This window comes from Pezoporus occidentalis, unplaced genomic scaffold (assembly GCF_034315485.1).
Source record: "Pezoporus occidentalis ecotype Australia unplaced genomic scaffold, CSIRO_AGI_Poc_V1 ctg38, whole genome shotgun sequence".
Lineage (NCBI taxonomy): Eukaryota > Metazoa > Chordata > Aves > Psittaciformes > Psittacidae > Pezoporus > Pezoporus occidentalis.
Window position 1 is genome coordinate 3,465,474 of NW_026915702.1, and position 19,661 is coordinate 3,485,134.

General features: G+C 36.3%; 1 protein-coding gene across 4 annotated transcripts in view; it reads left to right on the top strand.

Annotated features, from left to right (window-relative positions):
• Window positions 1-19,661, top strand: part of PCLO (piccolo presynaptic cytomatrix protein) — a 358,200-nt gene that overhangs the window by 225,397 nt on the left and 113,142 nt on the right. For all 4 annotated transcript variants that reach the window (XM_062631954.1, XM_062631955.1, XM_062631956.1 and 1 more), the window contains exon 10: window positions 14,331-14,456. In XM_062631954.1, coding sequence (XP_062487938.1) covers window positions 14,331-14,456 — 126 coding nt within the window. The remainder of the gene's footprint in view (window positions 1-14,330; window positions 14,457-19,661) is intronic.

Sequence of the window (19,661 nt, forward strand, 5' to 3'; positions counted from 1 at the left end):
CACTACATATTACGTGCAGACGCATTCTGTTTATTTGCTTTCTTGATTAATGAAAACTGTCTCTGAGGTACAGATGCCTTTGATGCCTCTTACATAGTCTGGCATAATTTTGCACACAAAAACATTTACTCCAAATTTTAGCATGTGAATGAGGTGTTTAAAAAATGAGGAACCAGGCCAAAATTTTGATGGCAAGAGAATAGCTCTGAATGTAAAATAGATGTGTACTTACTAGCTGGCCACTCTCTTAAGGGTTCTTGTTTCTTTAGCATATGCCATCATCTGAACTCTCAGCTCTTCTAATCAAGGTATGCAATGTCCCTGTCTCAGGCAACAGTGATAGATACGGGGAATTGCAAAGGATTTTCTCTGTGAACATTGACTGATAATTTGCAATTATATAGTTTTAAAGAACTGGCATCATGATTATTTTGAGGTGCCAAAGCAATGATGGCAGTGATCAATGAATGATCATATAGCAGTATTTAATGCTCCAGAAACTCACTGTTTGTTTTCACTGAGAATCCCATGTTCCTTTTGGATCATGTAGAGTAGCAGCATAAGCACCGTTTTATACTGCTAGTAGTTTTTCTTCTTTTTTTGACATGTCATCATAGTTATATGTGAAAAAGTGAAGTGAGGACTTGGCTATTGAAGTTAATGAAAGCATTGGCAATACCTTTGGAATGCTGCAAAAATAAAAAACTTAACATTGAGTTGTTCCTGGTCAGAAAGCTGTTTAGGTGCACTCTTTGAAAACCCAACAAGGCAGACACATCTCAGTAGGAATATAGGCACAATGAGGACACTCAGTTAAAGGCAGTGTCTGCTGCTTTGCCTCACTGAGTCACAAGTAATTCTTCCTTTTCCAAAGGTAAGATATTCTGTGTTTCAGCAAAATGTACCTTTGAGCAGCCAGACTGCCCATTTTGTGGAACATTTTCTTCAATTCTGTTTAAAAAAAAAAAAAAGGCAAAGAAGCAATTCAGAAAAAGCTGTGAACTTTATAGTGGAGTAAAGAAGAGAATTAGGCTGTGGGCAGAAGACTTCAACCCTAATCTTCACTTCAGCAGTGATGTCAGTGAAACTGCTAAAAGGATGACATGGTAGATGTAACACTGCACACACGTCAGAGCTGCCTCATACTCTCCATAAGGTTTATTAATTTCTGCACACAACACGACACTTCTGCATCATGCCAGCTCATGGGTTACTTATCCAGAGAGAGGGGAAAAGTGTTTGAAATTTTCCTATGTCAAGCCCTCCCTGCTGTAGGAAAAATAACACTATATATTTAGGGTTCTTTCAGCTGTGAGTTCCTCAAATACAGATCTTACAGCAAAATGCTGAAGTGCAGTGCATACATGATTACTAATCAATTAAAAAAAAACCACATTGAATATAATCACAGCCTGTGTTGAGTATGATATAGCAAAGGCAGAGGGTGAGAACTGTAACCCACCTCTTGCTCTCATACTCTCTTCTTAGAGGATTACTTACCCTTTCTCTTTGGTTTAATGGTGTGAAGACTGAGATAATACTTTGCACACAAGAATAATACCCCCCTCTGACACTCACTTGTCACTGGGGAAGGATTTAATCCTTAATTAACATTCATCATTCCCCCAGCCACTCTTTATCAGACATGTGGCATAGAAGGTAAAACCCCATAAACAGAAAGGGGCAGCTGTTACAGTGAAGCAACATCAGAGATTTTCAAATGAAGTCATATGGCAGTGAGGACATGAATGGAAATAAAGGGAAGGAGTGATGTCTGCTTGTGTCTTTACAACAATATTAGATTTTTCGTACCATTCAGCTTTTCTAAATTAAAAAAAAAACAACAAAAAACAACAAAAAACAACAAAAAAACAAAATGCATTTTTTGTATTTGTTGGAAACAGTTTTGTAGAGATACAGACCATATATTCCATATTTATGTGACTTCTCTCTACATTAACTAAATTTGAAAAGCACTAGTGTGTGTATTTAAAATACGTTCTATTAGCCCTTTCTGGCAGCTCGGTTGTTATGCATTTTTCACTGTATGAACATCTGTTGAAGGATGTGTAATAAGGTCTGAAGATGAGTGCAGGTAATTGAGAGGGCAATGTGTCTACAGATTATAAAAGTTCAATTGGTTTTCATAGCTCTCATGCAGAAAAGGCTGCAGAAACAGATTACTGTAACACTGAAGGTTAGAATTAAGTCAGGCCCCCATGTTCCCATGAAAAGCTATGAGGAAAGCTGGCAATTAAGACTGAGATTCACAGAAGCTAAATCAGTAACCGCTCTGTTTTGGACATAAGTAATTCAGGTCAGCACTTTCTCATGAAGAACTAGAAGACATTCAGGGACACAGATCATTGGTGAGACAATTTGTCAAGGATATTAAAAAAAAGTTCATAATGCAGAAATGTCAATTTAAGGTTTCACTTGACAGGTGAGGCATATGTTATTGTAATGACTCTCAGAGGAAAACAAAGACCCTGTGCTCTCTTCATACTGGCTATCAAAAATATGCCTGGGTTTATTAATTACACTAGAACGAGGCAGAGACAAAGGTCAATTAATAGAGGGTTGAAATAGTTTAAATAAACCACCTTTTGGATATGTCTATTTTCCTCTATTAATTATAAAGGGAGCATGAGGTGACTAATTTAGACAACAATTGTTGTTTGTGGACATCTTACATTAGATGACATGAACAGGTACAGCTTATGTCCATGGAAGTTATAGATCAAAAGACTTGTAGAGGACTGATTGTCTAAAGAACCACATTGCCCCTCATCATCAAGAGACAAATTCCTGTTTGAGTTGGATGTGCTTTCCAGAGCAGGGTGCTTAACAGTTTGAGAATGATTGCTTTCCATTTACTATTTACTTAATCCCATATTTGTACAGGTCTTTGAAGTGCATTAGTTGTATACTCTCAGGCAATCTAGATGCAGGATGACTAAGGTTAGGATGCTCTGATTCTGCAGGTCACTGACTCAAAGAAAATATTCCTCATGGGCTGGCAGGGTGCTCTGAGGTTCTGATTGTCTCATAGCATCATTGCACCAAGCTAACTAAGGTGCAGCATTTGTCAGGTGAAATCTCTGTTCTTCATTATCTGTATTTGTGATTTATTGTTTTTTTAACTGTAGTATTGCTTACAGGTAATATGCACCCAGTGTCTACATGTTTGTTTGCTGGTTTACTGCAGTAAAAAATAGTTGAGGGAGGGAGGTTGTCAGCAAAATTTTGTTTCAATAACCTAAAGTTTTCCAGAAAGTGTTCTTGTTCCTGAATAAATCTGTTCATCAAGAAAGGGAGTGAAGCTGATAGTAGACCTCAAGGCTGATGAAGCCCATCTAAGGACAGACACCCCAAAACTACATGAATTTCCTCCTACACACACACACAAAATAACAGCCCCCACTTAGTCACTTCATTGCACATTTTTTCTAAAGGCGGTACAATTTAAGGAGTTTAAAACTGTAAGTTATATATCAAAGTGCTAATTTTCATGTTAGATTAGAAATTATCTGTCTTATGTAGAAAAGACTTTTATTTTGCTGCTTGTCTTGGAGAGCAGTAGTCACTGGCTTGAGAATGTACTGTTTTCTCAGAAAAGAATGAAAATTTCCTTCGACAGCTTCTTCTAGTGGGTAGAAAAAATTATATCATTCTCTTGGTACAGAAGTGAAGACTGCAGTGTTTAAAGGAACAAGCTAGGCAGGTAAGTAAATTACATTTACCCCTGTCACAAAGCCCCTGCATTTTGAAGGGCTAATTTCAACAAACAGCAAACTGACTAGTAAATTACTATACACTTTATTCATATACTGTTTTTCTTTTGTAGTATTTGAGTTATTATAAGAAATATTCATTTTGTGTGAGACATCAAATGGGTATATCACAAATAAGATATGGCATGCCAAGTCTCCTGAGATTTATACCTATTCTTTAAAAAAAAAAGAAAAGCAACTAAAAATCACTTTCTCAACTCCCCCAGTTTAAAATGTGGAAAAGTTATTTTTCTATGTTACTTACTTCTTTCCTTTATTTTATTATTATTATTTTATTACAAGCCTAACCAGGCACAACAGAAGTAACTTCATTACTTAAAAACACAGTTTAAAGCAAATTTAATGAGAAATCCTTGGATACAGTTACTAACCTCATTAAGGAGTGACTGATGTCATCAGGGAAAAAGAATGTGCAGTGAACTGAAGGTCTCAACATGTGTCTTAGTGGACAGTTTCTATTTCCAAACACAAAGCTAGCCTGTATCCACAGATTGAATGCTGTGAGAAATGAACTGTCAAATGGCCACACAATCCTTACCAGGGACAGTCTGTGCTGCAGCTCTGCGATACCTCTTCTAAGAATAAACCATAAGCTTCTGACTCTGCTGTTGCCAGCCTAGGATCTTTCCCAAGCAATGAGTCAAAAGTTAATTTGAAGTTTAACAACAGAGGAACTACAATTCCTTCACTTATTTTGCGTAATTTATATGAATATTAAGACTTTTCCAATGACTTATACACCAAAGCCAGATTCTGTCATTCTATTTAAGAAAAGAAGGAAAGTTCATTTTTTAAAAAAAGACTTAAATTAAAAAGACAGCTATTACTTGTTTTAGATGAATGGGATTTTACAATTTATAGTTCCACAAATCCTTCCACATTCGTTAAAGATATCCAGGCAACACTCTTATTAGTTGATTCCTTTGTGCTGGAGAATCTTGTGGGTGAGATATTCCTTTGGCTTTCCCTCAGGAGGAATTCTCCAGTGTGCAGAGGCTTTCCTGGGTGGCTGTTAAGCACAGGCAATATTATTTTTTTCTACAGATTACTCAAAATGTTGACCAGGAGTTATCAGTGTTCCCTATGGCACTCCCTGTGGTGTCTCCTGTCCCAGATGAAGTGGTAGAGTGGAGAAGCTTCTATTTAAACATTGTCAACACACATTTGCACAAATATCAAGCATATTTATGCTGCTCTAAACAGTTTATTTTAAAAACATAACCACACCAAACATCAGTTAATTACACAAATAAATTAACAGCTGTCTACAGTTTGTGTGAATGTGTACCATGGCATTAGGCAAAATTTGTAACACAAGATCCACACACAAAGACAGTACTAGAGAGAATTTACGTGTTAGACCCTCAAGATTTATCTTGGTATTTTCTTAAAAAAATACAGAAACTGCAAAAGCTGGAGATCCTGATGCACGGGTAGACCCCACAACTCGTTAAAGTTGTAAAGTAGGTATGCTTTATTCAGTGCTGAGGTACATGGGGGATTGCTCTTCCAACGGCATGCACACCCCAGCATTGTTCTCCTCTATATTTATCCTCTAAACTAGTACATACGCATTAGATTACGCAACACACTTATACATATTCATGACCTATTCCCGCTTCCTGTTATAATGAGGTAAGAGGTCCTTGCTTGTGTAGTGTCTCCTGGTGGTCGTGGGCAAGGGTCTCAAGATGAAGTAAATAAGTCTTCCTTGAACTTTTCACCTCTAGTCATTGCGCATATTCCCTGGTGATTTAGTCATTGTCCAAACCGCAAAGCTGGTTTCAGCCAGTTTAGGGGTCCAGAGAGCAGGAACTTAGTTACTGTTCCCTCCTCTTATCAATAGCCTTGGTCCTCCCACCCTGTTCCCGCAAGCACAATAAGCATTGAGCATGCATTTGTTGAGTAAGTATGAGTAAGCAGTAACATTGTTAAGCAAGCGACTTAACCCTAACCCCCCTGTACATTGGTTAACCCTTCGCATCAATCCTCTTCCAAAATAGCTAAATAAATTCAGGTTTTTTGAGGTTTTCTTCCAAGATGTTAAGATAACTGCTAACAGTCTTTTCCAGTAGATTTCATCCTTGTATGAATCCTAAAAGTTATGTGAAATGACTGAAGTTATGGTATTGCAGTAAGCTAAGAGGCTCTAGACTTTGGGTATTTTCATACATTAACTTTTAGTCTGGAATTGTGATGTAAAGGTCTGGCTGTCTGAGCAGCTAGATGAGTAAACTCTGTTTAGATGGTTGGGTTTTGAGGGCTGTGGTTAATAGGTATGCTTTTCCTGGAGGCAGGTAACAAGTAGAGTGCCACAGAAGACCCTAGGGTAGGACCATTTAATATCTTTATCAATGACATGGAGGCAGTGATGTAGTACACTCTTATAATATTTGCAGATGACATCAAACTGGGGGAACATGCTTGAGTGCAGGGCTGCCATTCAGTGGAACCAAGAGGCAGAGGGATTAGCCAACAGAAACACTCTGAAGTTGAACAAGTACGAATCCTGCAGCTGGAGAGAAAGAGCCCTGTGCAGTGAGTCAAGCTTGGGACCCACTGGCTGAGTTGCAGTTAGATGCTTTAAAAAAGTGTCACCACTGCCATATCTTACCTCAGGATAGACCAGCATTCTGCACAGATTGTATGAACTACTGTTCAGTACGTGACTGGATGAAGTGATGTTTCGGTTTCCTCTTAATTCTGTCCTCCAGTTTACCAGCTTCATGAAAAGAATTTATGATAGATACAGCCTTTGTGCTCCCAAATATCAGCACCACGATTACTGGAGAAGTAATGCAAATTAAAGTGAAGGCATGTGTTTCTTCCTTTCTTCTTAGCATGACTTCATATTGGACAAGTCTATGCAGCACACTGGGCAAGATTTTTAGCAGGTGCAATAATTATCACTGTTTATTGACGGTAGCAACATTTTCCCAAATTTATTAAACATAAGAACAGTCTTACTAGGTAAGACATAAGGTTCATTTAACCCTTCATCATGGCTGTGACAGAAGGTATATAAGAATTTAAAGCATGGGTAAACACAGTGCAATATTCTTACAGCTTCCAATAGTCTGTGATTCAGCCACTTTGTGAAGCAGTGATTGCATTCAATGGAGGACTACTCTTTTGTTTATGCATTATATTATAGCTAGTGCATACATCTATATATCTTATAAATTGTATAATACTATATCCTCTTATATTTACTTTAACTCTGTTGATGTTTCTGAAGTACTAAAGCTGATACAGATGGGAGCATTCAAGACTAACATTTTAATCAAAGAACTTCAGTCAGTCAGTGGCATCCATTGAGACATTGGTGTCTATCAGTAAACAGAAATGAATCTCAGTACCTACAGGTTTCTCATAGATTTAAAGCTACAGTTCACCATAGATGGATGACACCTTAGATTCTGATGTGACAAATCACTCAAAAAGGAGAGATCTGTATCTTGTTTTCAAGTAGATGTAAGGAAGTGCTCCAAGATGCTAATTTGTAAATCACTTTATGATCCTTCAGGATGATAACCAGTGTGCAAATCAGCATGAAGCAGACTTGCAGCTGATATAAATCAATGCTGTCCTATTAAAACAACTAGAATATATCTGAATTTCACAAGCTCAGTATTTGGCTTCATGTGTATTTATGCTTTAATTACCAGTGGCCAAGAAGTGCAATAACTGAGTAGGTTTAATCATGTTTTTGGGAAACAACTTAATTTCAGATAATTTTATTAGAAAGCACCAAAACAATTCTCTGGAGCACAATCTTGAAAGTGTTGTACCTATCTAGACAACCAAACTGTGATATGGAGCAGCATGTTTTGTATTCTAGAGAATTGCATAGGGATAACAATGCAAATAAAAATTTATCCTGGGTTTTATTATACACATTACTTTTCCTGCTGCTTTCCAAGTGCCTGCTCTAATTTGGTTTTGTTTGCTTTGTCATGTTTCTTTTCCATCTGTTCTCCAGACTTTACAGATTGTTTTATCACAGCTATGATATTTGAATAAATAGTTTGTATTTCTTCATGAGACCTTTAAACCTGAACTCTCCAAAGAGAAGTTGCTGTTGCTTTTTTTGTGCCTGACACTTCTGTTTCATACAGACAATAGAATGTGGTGTAAAACTTTTCCAGCTGATAAGGCCTACCAGCACTCTAGTATATATCTGATCTAGATGAGGCTGGAGGAGGAATGGCAAGGTAAGTCTAGTAAATGAAGTTATGGTCTGTCTCTGTTCACAGCCAAATAGGGTTGGAAGGCTTCTTATTTTTTGATTTGATTGATGTGTTCTCATTGCTGTAGCATGGTATTCTGGCACACTGCAAAATCTTTCATGCCTAGTGTCTCTTTTTCATTGTTTATCCTCATGCATTTTTCTAATCCCTACCATTGGATCTTGCCAAAAAACGGCCAACCTTGTTCTTCCTTGCTATGATTCAGCCTTCTGGGTTTGAACTGTGTTTTTGAAAATATTGTTAGAAAGTGATGAAAATTGTATTTGGACTTGTGTATTTTCCTCCCTCAGTAGTATGTCTGCTCATGAGTCTGAAACATAACACTTAATTTACCTTCCATTTCAAACCACTCAGGGACATGTGTTGTAGCCCTCAGCCGTACTTCGCAGTTTAAACCCATTTCAGTTTTTTTCCATCTCCTTCTGTAGAGTTTCAACTTCAAGGCACGTAATCATAAAATCCCAAAATGGTTAGGGGTAGAAAGGAACTTAAGATCATCTAGTTCCAATCCTGCTGCCACAGGCAGGGACACCTCCCACTAGATCAGGTTGCTCAGGGCCCCATCCAGCCTAGCCTTGAACACTGCCAGGGATGGAGCATTCACAGCTTCCTTGGCCAGCCTGTTCCTGTGCCTCACCACCGCCACAGTAAAGAAGTTCTTCCTTGTATCCAACCTGAACTTCCCATTTAAGTTTTAACCCATTACCCCTTGTCCTATCACCACAGTCCCTAGTGAAGAGTCCCCCCCAGCATCCTTATAGGCCCAATTCAAATACTGGAAGGCTGCTATCAGGTTTCCACACAGCTTCTCTGTAATATATATCTGTAATATATATACATATATAAATATATATATTATAAAAATAAAATATTATTTGTAATAATAGTAACTCTGTTTTATGGGAGAAAGCATCCCTGGAAACTTAATTTTCACCTTTTGTAAAGGCAGGACCCTTAACACCAGCAAAAGCCTGGTGAGCCTTGAATTACTTTTTTAACCCGTAAAGGGTTATTGACATTTGTTTGGAAAGACAAGTGTAATCATTGCTTGTTTGCTGAAGTAGTTCCAGAAAATCTAGGCTTTTTATTCTCTAATGGCTGTAGTGGAGCTACTCAGCAAAGTCATATGAAGATTAGGTTTCACGAGCTGCCCAGTGACCAGAGTGACAGCAAGACTGACAGCAATCTGATGTTTATTATCTCCACAATGGACAAAAAAGACCACATTGCAATTGTAGAGCTCAGGTTATGGTCAGCCTACACCAGCAAAATAAATTATAGTCTTTTTGCTGTGTTTTCACTGTGATACAACAAAATGTACAAGAGGATACAATGTCATAGTGATCTAAGATATATTGAGCTACACAATTTCAGGATAAATAAGTCTAATTGGACACAAAGTACCTGGTGGTGGAATTAAGGAAAAAAGAATGATGAATTTTTAAATACTTTTGCATACCAGTGACAGAATTTATGAGTGTCAAGTTGTTGGTCACTAATCAAATACACACACGTACATATATACCTATATTTATATAGAGATATAGATATATAGTGACTATGCACCACTGAAACAGCTGTATAAGTCAGTGGCTCACTAACTTTAGAGTCCATATTCGTTTATTTTTTCACAGTATAAAACCAAATTATTTGCATGAAATGTCCTATTAAGTTATGCTTTTTATGTTGTGTATTGGGGGGATTGAGGGGCTTCTTTTTTGCTTAGCATGCTTCATCTTAAGGCTTTAGTTAAGATTAGATAAGAGAGTAAAATCACAGTGTTGGGAGATCAGTAAAAACGGTTGCAAATAGTTATCAGTCTTTTAGCCTTGAAGTGTCCTAAAGAGGAAATTCCCTTTGAATAGATGTTGTCCTGAAGATATTATCCATAGAAAACAATACTCAGAGTTCAGAAAAGTGCCTTCTCTTATTCAAAGCACAGTGATTCGCTTTCTGACATTTAAGTGGTCCTGTATCTTCTAGAGAAGAAAACAGTAGTTTATTAACCTGAAGATTAAAATTGAAAGATAAATGTCTGGTTATATCAAAATAGTCTGAGAGATGGAAATTAAGACTCAAAAAAAAAATAAATCAAAAAACAAGAGAAAAAGGTCTGAGAAAGCATGTGATTGGTATTTTTAAAATATTGGTCAATATCACTGAGAAGTAGTAAACTCATTATTTTCAATAGATACAGTATAAAGAGGTTTGAAATTCCATCTTCATGTTAGAAAATATAACAACATCCAAGCAGTATTTTTTGTCAGTCAGATCAGAGCACTTAAAGCTCATAGGGTAAACAGTAACTCTTTCATTCTGACTACCAGGAATTGATTTTTTTGTGTGTGATTTAAGCTAAAATATTTTTTTCCAGTAATGTTTTTGCAACATAATAATAATGGACTACAATTTTCTAATTTAGTGCAAACAGATCAAATTAAATTAAAGGCCCCCTGATTTATCCAGCAACAACAACAAACTCACACATCCACATGTGGTTGTCCTTTAGCAAGCATTCTTGTACTTAATGTCATACATTTGACTCTAAAACCTGCAAATATAAAATCAGAAGGCTTTTCAAAGTGTCTAGGAATTAAAGTGTTTATGTATAAGCATGTAGTGAGCAGTAATATGGACAAACACTTTAGATTTGCAAAAAGAGAACCACTAGGTCAGCCATTATTTTCAAAGTTATCTAGCATAGGTATCCACAGAATTGCCTCCAAAATCAAGTATTTTATACACCCATTTATATGACAAACCACCTCTCTGCCATTCTGTTTCAATTAAGCTATCAGAGGTAAATATAGTAGCATAGTATATCATGAGAAAACTCTGACCCTGTAGTTACTCTTCTACATAATTGAAAGTGTCCAGTCCTGCTGACATGTTGAGAAGTCCACATGTCGACTGGATGGATGAAGAGTAAGTTACTTTGTGACTGTGTGTGCTGTACAAAGAATAGTTGTTTATTGGAATTGAAGAACTTCATAATTCACAGCTGTGAGCCTCAGATCTGTAACATATTAATTAGTCTTTCAGTAGTGTTTGGTCAGAAGTCCTTTGATAAATGTGCAGAGCAGCACACATGAATTTCGAAGTCCTGAGGATGGACTAATATTTAAAGCTTTTGTAGAGGTATGAATTTGCTTTATGCAATCAGGTTCTTATTTTTTTTAAAGACTGTATGTTTCAACTCTTATCAGACATTTAGACACATCCTTAGAATGGTGAGTTAGCTTTCCCTGTCAAGCAGGAAAAATAAGTTTTACTGGTGTTAAATTTCAAATTTGCTCTGAAATAAGGTAATTAATTAAAAATAAGTATGTAATTTGTTCCAATTACCCTGAAAAATTACAATCTTTAACAAAATTAATCTTAGAATTTCCCATATCACAGTCCCAGAGTGCTGATATAGCTATCGTTTAAAACGCGGCATCCTTTCTGTATATCAAATCATTTGTGCTAAAAACCAGCCAAGTTTAGTTAATCAATGATCATCCATACCAAGTTTATAATTAAAGAAATATTAACTACCATGATGAATATATCTTGTAGCAGAAATCTAATCCTATTTTCCATTCATGTCATTAGCTTTGGTATTTAGGTGGTATTGTTTTATGTTTATTACTTGTGTCCCTCTCAATTTTTTTCTTTAGGGGGTCCCCTTGAAACCTAAATATTTATACTTTTCCAATTCTTAATTTGGTGTTAAAAGAGGGAGAGAGAAAAGTGCACTTGTCATGTCCAAAAAGGGGCTTAAGAAGTTTTGCATTCTTTTGCATTATATTTGCATTACTTTACATTCCCAGGTGTAAAGTCTTACAAGAAACTGACTTTCTTATAGATGTTCCTCAGGTCTTCAAATTACAGAAAAAAAAAGAAGATGAACAGATAGAGATGGCCCAGACTGCCTAAATTTTTTAGCATTAATTTCAGGAACTTACTATCAAATTTCATGTTATCACCCGAGTATCCTCAGCTCCTACTCAAGATACTTAGATATGACTGCACAGCACTGCCTAGTGAAGTTTTGAACTGGCAAAGTTGCACTGGACAAAAAAAAAAAAAATGAACTTGAGGAGGCATTCTTGCCTTATCAAACCTTTGTACAGAACAATAATTTACAGAGTTATTGTTTATGTTGCCATAGGGTTGAGTTATCATATTCCCTAAATCTCTTATCTGTTCTGAAAATATCAAGACTACATATCACCACATATGTAAAACAGAAATGCAGAGACTGAAATTGGTTTGTATGACAGATCTGAATTGTATCTTGAACTTGGTTATAAATATAATCCAAAGGTGAATTATGTTCAATATATGCATACAAATCTCCTACATGAATGCCCAGTCATACCATACCAAAATCAATTTCTGCTGCTACACACTATTGTGGATAAACAGTACAAAATCTGGCCTGCAGAAGGTCTTCATCATCCTTTGTAAAAACTCGAGGCCTAATTTTTCATACACTAGTCCTCAGCCATATCATGGTTTATTCCCACAATACCCCTGAAACTCATCCTTCAGCATCAGCCACCGCTGAAATCGTTCACTAAAAGTTCTGTGTTCTGATAGCACATTGCCAGTGGTCATCCCACCATTGAATCCTCACCCAAGTCATGTTGAGTCACAAAACATAGATCTAATGGAATCTGCACCATCCCCCTGAAACTGATCTGTAGGCATCATCTGAGGTGCAACCAGCCTGCATCACTAGCATAGTTGAAATCATTCATGCTTTAGCAATGTACACTAATTATGGTACTGTAGCTGTAAGAACGATCCTCATATATATTTCCTTTTAATTTCTTACTGTTAGTTTTACTTGGTTGCTCTCACCCACCTGTTTTATCAGTATATTAGAGGGATACTTGCAGTGGTGGAAAGAGCTGTTTCCATGTTAAGTGATTCCTGCTAAGCCGCTTAAGTCCTGAGTGGACTTAAGGGCCTCCTTAAGGACTGTGGCCTTCCTTATTTTTATATTGTGCTGTATAGGATCCATGCATGTATTGGACACCAGGCATCTTCCAAAAGAAAAGGCTTGTTTGGAAAAAAGATTAATATGCAATTATGATGAAAGCTGAGGCAGAAAGGATATAGAATTACATAAACTGGGATAGAAAAGCTACTTCTTTTGGCTAGAAATGCAATGTGGCTGTCCTGCTTCTAAAGCAAACTCAGGGTTGATTTATAAAACACTGATAGCATTATAAGGAAAAACCTTAATCTGTAAAGATAAAGAATTGCAAAGAGATTGCATGGTGAACTTCCTCTAGATGAGTAGTCTAACCACTTAGCAGGGTTGGCTTATTGAATTAATATATTGAAAATAAATTATTTAGCCATTACGATAAAAGTGGGAAAATCAGCTTTTACATTCCCAGATTGAAGTGTCAGTCATCTCATGTTAAATTTTATTTTTCCTCAAAGAAGAAATTTGGTTTTCTTGTATGGAAAGCATTTTTTAGAAAAGCAAGATAGCATAAAAAATTGGCAATGCCTAAGAAAGATTAGCTTAATGGGATTATTTTTAAGCTTTTTGTTTTCTCTCACGTTGTTCTGTACATAAGGGAGATTAGTGATCTGCTTCTCTCCAGTTAAAATAATCTGAGTAATCAAAATGTTTTCATCTTTGTAATATTTTAAAAAGGCAGTTTTCCTGATGCTTTACATAGAACTATTTTAGACTTTTTCCATTTTGATAATTTGTGCATCTTTTATTGTAAATGATGTCAATTAAATGTAAATATTTAAGAAAAATAATATCATCTGCCAAATATAGGTTCGTGTAAATGTACATGCTTTGCTTCTGGAGCTACTATAATTGTTTAGCTAAATTGCATGCAGGTTTTAGGCATATAATCAGGCTATCTTTCGAATCCACACTTCACATGGATTTCTAGCAATTTAATGCAATTTAATTAATACTGCAAATTATGGCTTCCTTGAAATAGGTTTGTCATGCAAATAGTCCCTTTTCAGTACAGTAAGGCTGTCAGAAGAAGGTAGGATTGGCTTCAATGTAATTTTTATTGAATTGTGTTATGTCAGACAGTAGTTCCTCAAAAAGATCTTTTCCTTCACTGTAATACTTCCCAAATTCAAGTCTTTGGGAAAGTGGACTGCAGTTAACCTTAAACTTCAAAAAAACTTCCAAATATAGCCATAAGTTTTTTGTGACATCCTTCAGTAACCTCTGTTGAGTTGTTCTTTTCTTATCAGTGAAATATTTATTGCTTCATCTTCTTTTAAAGTTTTCTCTTTCTTTTGACCACAGGCAACGGTCTGGGAATCCGAGTTGTAGGTGGGAAAGAAATTCCAGGAAGCAGTGGGGAAATTGGAGCTTACATTGCCAAGGTCTTGCCTGGGGGCAATGCAGAGCAGACAGGGAAGCTGATAGAAGGTAAGACAAATGCATGATTAAAAAAAATTGAACCAAGAGAGCACTGCTACTTCAGTAGAGTTATTTATAATATACATTTTCTCTTGCACAAGATGTGTGATCTTGTGCACAGAGCGAGGGGCACCCAAGAGCCCCTCTAACCTCTATGAATCTTAAAGGAGACAAGGGCTGATAGAAGGTCATTTTATGATTTCTGTAGCCAATGAGAATTGCCATGATGAGCCATATTATGGCATGTCTTTGGTAATATGTGCCAACATGCTGTCTGCATTAGGTGTAAGATAATATGTCAAGAGTCCAGCTGTACATCATAGACATACACCATCAGTGTATATTTGTGGACATGCTGTTTTGGAGATCTTTAATATGGCTTAATCATCTAGGTATCTATGTTTGGGATTACTTACATTTCTTCGTCACACAGGTAAAATAGATGAGAGATCCAGTTGTCTCTGTGACATGCACTAACTTTTTTGGAATTTCCCTAAAGTCAGACTTCACTGAATTTATCTGACCTCATTTTAGTTTAAGATAGTCATACAACCTGCTGCAACAGGCAACAAAGAAAAAGAAACATCTACAGAAGGACAATTATTTAGTCTACCACAGACTTCTTTTTCAAGAACTTGGAGTGTCTTTCTCATTTAAATGACTTTAAGAAGACTGCATTAGACTACATATCATCCTTTAGGCAACGAAAGCTAGTTGAAATTTATTTGACTTAGTTATAGTTATATAGTAATGTTTAATAACAATGTTTTTCTCTATCTGCGATCACATAAATGGCCCCTTACCTGTATTTTCTAGGTCCTTTTCTCATATGTATATCTGTATGCACCTGAAATGTCAGTTTATCCATGGACAGAAATATAATACATTTGTTTCTAATTCACTCAACTAATAATCTTTATTTCTTTAATAAAAGCAGATGTTGAGAAAAAAAATAACAAAAGAAATAAGATAAGCAGGAAGAATAGTTCTTCAAGGCAGAATTCAATTCACATTAAATTCTTTGAATAGTAAGCATGCAATAAAAGTCACAATTAAGTCAAAAGTACTTTGCAGATAGAAAAGCTTAACAAATTGGTTAAAGAATGTATTCAAAACTAATAGTTTAAATATGTCGTGGGCATTACAAAACAGTGTCACCTGCTTTCACCCTGCTGTTTTTTACATCCTTGGTGGTTTCTTTGTCAATATTTTAATGATAGACATAAAGAAGGTGTACATACACTAATTTCAATGGAATGATGTATCAACAAAAATGTCTTAATTTTTGCCTTTTCAAGTTGATTCTGCCTTTTGTATTTTACGGCTGGTATCTCACTCATCAAATGATAGAATAGTATTATTTGTTGCACATGAATGATTAAATAATTGACCTTAATTTAGTGTGTTCTGAAGCAAGTATTCATTTTAGCTCCCTCCATACAAAACAGTGTGTCTTTCATAACTATCCTAGATCATGCATGCATCGTTTCAGTACCAGCAGGTAAATAGGAGAATGTGGCTATTCAACATTTCCCCAAGACTGGATATTCAAGAAAGAGGATGAGCAGTTACTGCCTGGATTATCTCTGGTCTTTTGGTTTCTGTTCTCAGGACCTTCTCTGGAAACTGAGGTTTAATGAGATCTTCACTTAATATATATTTTAGCAGTGATCAACATCTTGGATTTACAATAGCTACAGGAAAAGTTCAGACATGGCAGTTTGCTTTTCTATCTGTTCACATAAAGTATTTTGAAGGTTTATTCATATTTTCTAGAAAGATGAACGGAACAGTAAACTATTTATTCCTATCTTTCATTCTCACAGCCTATGATCACTCCTGTTTCTGATCTGATTTTTATAAAAATATCCTTGATTTGGGTGTGTTGTCATAAATCATCTCCATCAAAATCATTATACCCTACTCTGTAGAATTTGTTCACATAATGTCCCAGAATATGTTTTACTATTGATGTGTTAAGTGTACTGTCAGAGAGCAAAAATGCTTTCTGCAAATGTGCCATTACTATAGCATACAAGACAAACACTTCCCCTTGCTGTCAGTTACCTTCTCATTATATCTGTTACTTTTTATGTTTAGATGGCTATTGTAGGTCAACAAAGAATATTTGACTACTTCACTGTTCGTTTTGTTTGGTTTTTTTTAGTGGAACTATGGCTGATGCACATTTAACCTCTACCCTTCAGAAGTGCTAAAATCCACTGAATCACTCTCATATTGATCCATGGAAATCCAGCCAAACTGCTAATGCTACCAATATTGCTGATGTGTTGTTTCTGAATATAGAGGCTAGCCGTCATTTCTTTTTCAAGTTATTAGCTGTCTCTCACATCACATGAGAACACAGAAAACTTCTCCTGTAAATGATAAATGCATATTAGTAATTTTTATAGTAATCATGAGTCACTTTTTCTGCTGAAATGCTGTGTGACTTCAAGACATTCAAGTAAACGTATACTTCTGTCATTACAAGGTAATACCTTGACTCATTAGCTTTTCTAAGAACACGATTCACTGTGAAAAGTCCCATCAACTTAATTAATTCCTCTCATTCTAAAACTAGAAAACACTGGGTCAAGTATGAAAATCCTATCAGTAACATAAAGAACAAGGGTAGATTTACTGTGATTTTGAAGGAAGCCAAAGGCCTGCATGCTGGCTGCATGACTGCATATAAGAAGAAATGGTACAATTTAAGATATAGCTAGAATTCCTTTCCTTAGGGAATAGCAATCCATAAAATTATAGCTTTTTTAAATAGCTTTGGAGGAGTCTTAGTGCTGGAGTTTATAGTTCTGACCGGCAAATATCAGTCTTCTTCGTTCCTTCACCTTGAATTGCTTTCAAATGTCAAAAATATCTCTGATTCATCACTCATTGGCATTACAAAAGCTGTAGGTGGAAGACTCATTCCACTGAGCTCATCAAGTGCAGGCACTGTGTCAATTTGATAGCTGTGTCTGTGCTCCCTCTCGTGTTGACAGAAACAGTTCAGTTATGTTCCACCTGATAAATCTTGGGTGAATGGATGGCATTTCTGCCAGCTTTTTTTTTTTTTTAGAAATAGAAGAACCTAGAGTAAAAAGCAGAAATCCAATATTAATGTGTTACCAACTGTTACAAATTTGCTGCATGCCCTCAGCATTCAAGTTTTGTTATTGAAACATTTCAAGAGACTGAGTGGAGAGGCTGGGAAATGGTGAACCAGGACTGTCTTTGTTCCAAATTTTCAGTCATCCAAGCATGAGTTGCAGTGTTTGAGCCAGCAGACATTCACTGAGATGAAGAGTTCCCCTGAACTTCCAATCTCCTTGCTGTCTGGGGAGTTTGCGTAGTCTAAAAGCTAAAGGTGAACTTGATTTGTGATGATCTTACTTTTTTTACTGATACGCCACTGAAGAGCAACCATGACACTGATCAGATTTTTGCTAACCTGTCTGAAGCTTTATGGATGCATGTTTAACATGTATGCCTCATTTAAATAATACCTTTCCAAACTTAAAAATAGGAAAATCATATATACTATGATAAATGCATTGTATATAGACAAAACTTCCTATTATTAAAAATATTGAAATAGCACTCCTAGTGCCTATTTTATAGCAAATATTGCAAAGGAACATTTCTAGCATAAAATGGAAGGGTGCCCCCTATCTTGCGATTCACAGACTTTCGCTGTAGAATTTTAGTGAATAAACAGTCCATGCCAGCAAAGAGACATGCTATTCAGTTAAATTCAGTTGAATTTTGCATGTTCTATTTTAAAATATTCATCATACAGGGATTTTTTAAGCTTCCCCATCCTGAAGCTGTCCAATAGTATAAGAAAAACTACCTTGTGAGTACAGACAATGAAAGAAAATTGCCACCATGTTAAAGCTGTTTAGGTCAGAGAAAATACACTGCCATTTGAGAGTTCTGCAGTAGTTAATGGTTCCCTGCATGTCAGTCCAGTCCTTAGGCACTTGTTTTGGTCTGGCTTAATAACTACTCTCCTTAAGATGCAAGAAGCATTGCTCCTCAAAACACAACGAAGGTCCTTTAAGAAGAGCCACCTGCAGCCTCTTGGCAGGATGAAGAGTAGGTAAAAGCATATCCATTGTCCTCAGCTTTAAAATCTGAAGATGACAATAAGTTCTGAAATGTACTCGGTATCTTTTAGACTTAGATTCCACTGCTAAGATGCAGATGGTCAGTTTTCCAAATTGGTTGGTTGCTTTTAACTGTGCACATGGCCAGTTCTCCTTAGCGGAGTATTTTGAATGAGTGGGTCTTTCCTAGGAATGTCAGTGCTCTCTTTCATCTTTAGAAAACTGTGCAATCTCAGAACTTTCAGATGCCTTCAGGAAATAAAGCTGAAATCTCCCTATTCCTCTTATCCTTACTTATTCAAGCTTCTTTTCCTCCTTCTATAGAAAGTCTTGCATATCTTTATATATGTATTGAAGTGTTACAATTTCCTTTTGTAAGACAACCTTTGTTGCACAGCTCACTCTCTCTCATTCATGCCCCAATATGAGGCCAAATAAACAGAATCATTCCTCAAATTGAAACTAAGAGCCTCTGAGAAGAATGCAAATAAGACTGATCAGTGGACTAGAGGAGATGGCCAATATGGGTGTATGATTAAGTGTACTTTGGTTGTCTAGTATAAGTAAAATTAATTTGGGCATAACCAATGTTGTATAGAACCTCTTGGAATACTAGGATCACTATTTAATCTGCAAAGTATTTTCTCTGTTCTGGGCAATAACATCTTTGAATACAAGCATCTTTCTTACTCCTCCAGGTAAAGGTGCCAACTAGCCAGCTTCCAGGAGCTGTTTCACCACAGCTTTGCCTCAGGGATGTTCCCTTCGTATGTTTTCAGATCAAAAGTTTTCATTCATATCTTTTCAAGTTTTTAAATTTTTGTTAGAATCATAGAATCATATAATATTTAAGGTTGGAAAGGACCTTAAGATCATCTTGTTCCAACCCCCCTGCCATGGGCAGGGACACCTCACACTTGAAAAGACAACACTTGTTGTCTTGAACCTTATTATTTACTGGCATTGGAAACACATGATTTATTTTAAGTCCTCTCAGAAGAAGAATGGGACATGCAACTGAATTATTGACCAGTCCATGAAAGGATGAATAAGAAAATATAGAAATATTTTTTCTGCAGCTTGTTTTAAGCATTTTTGGGCG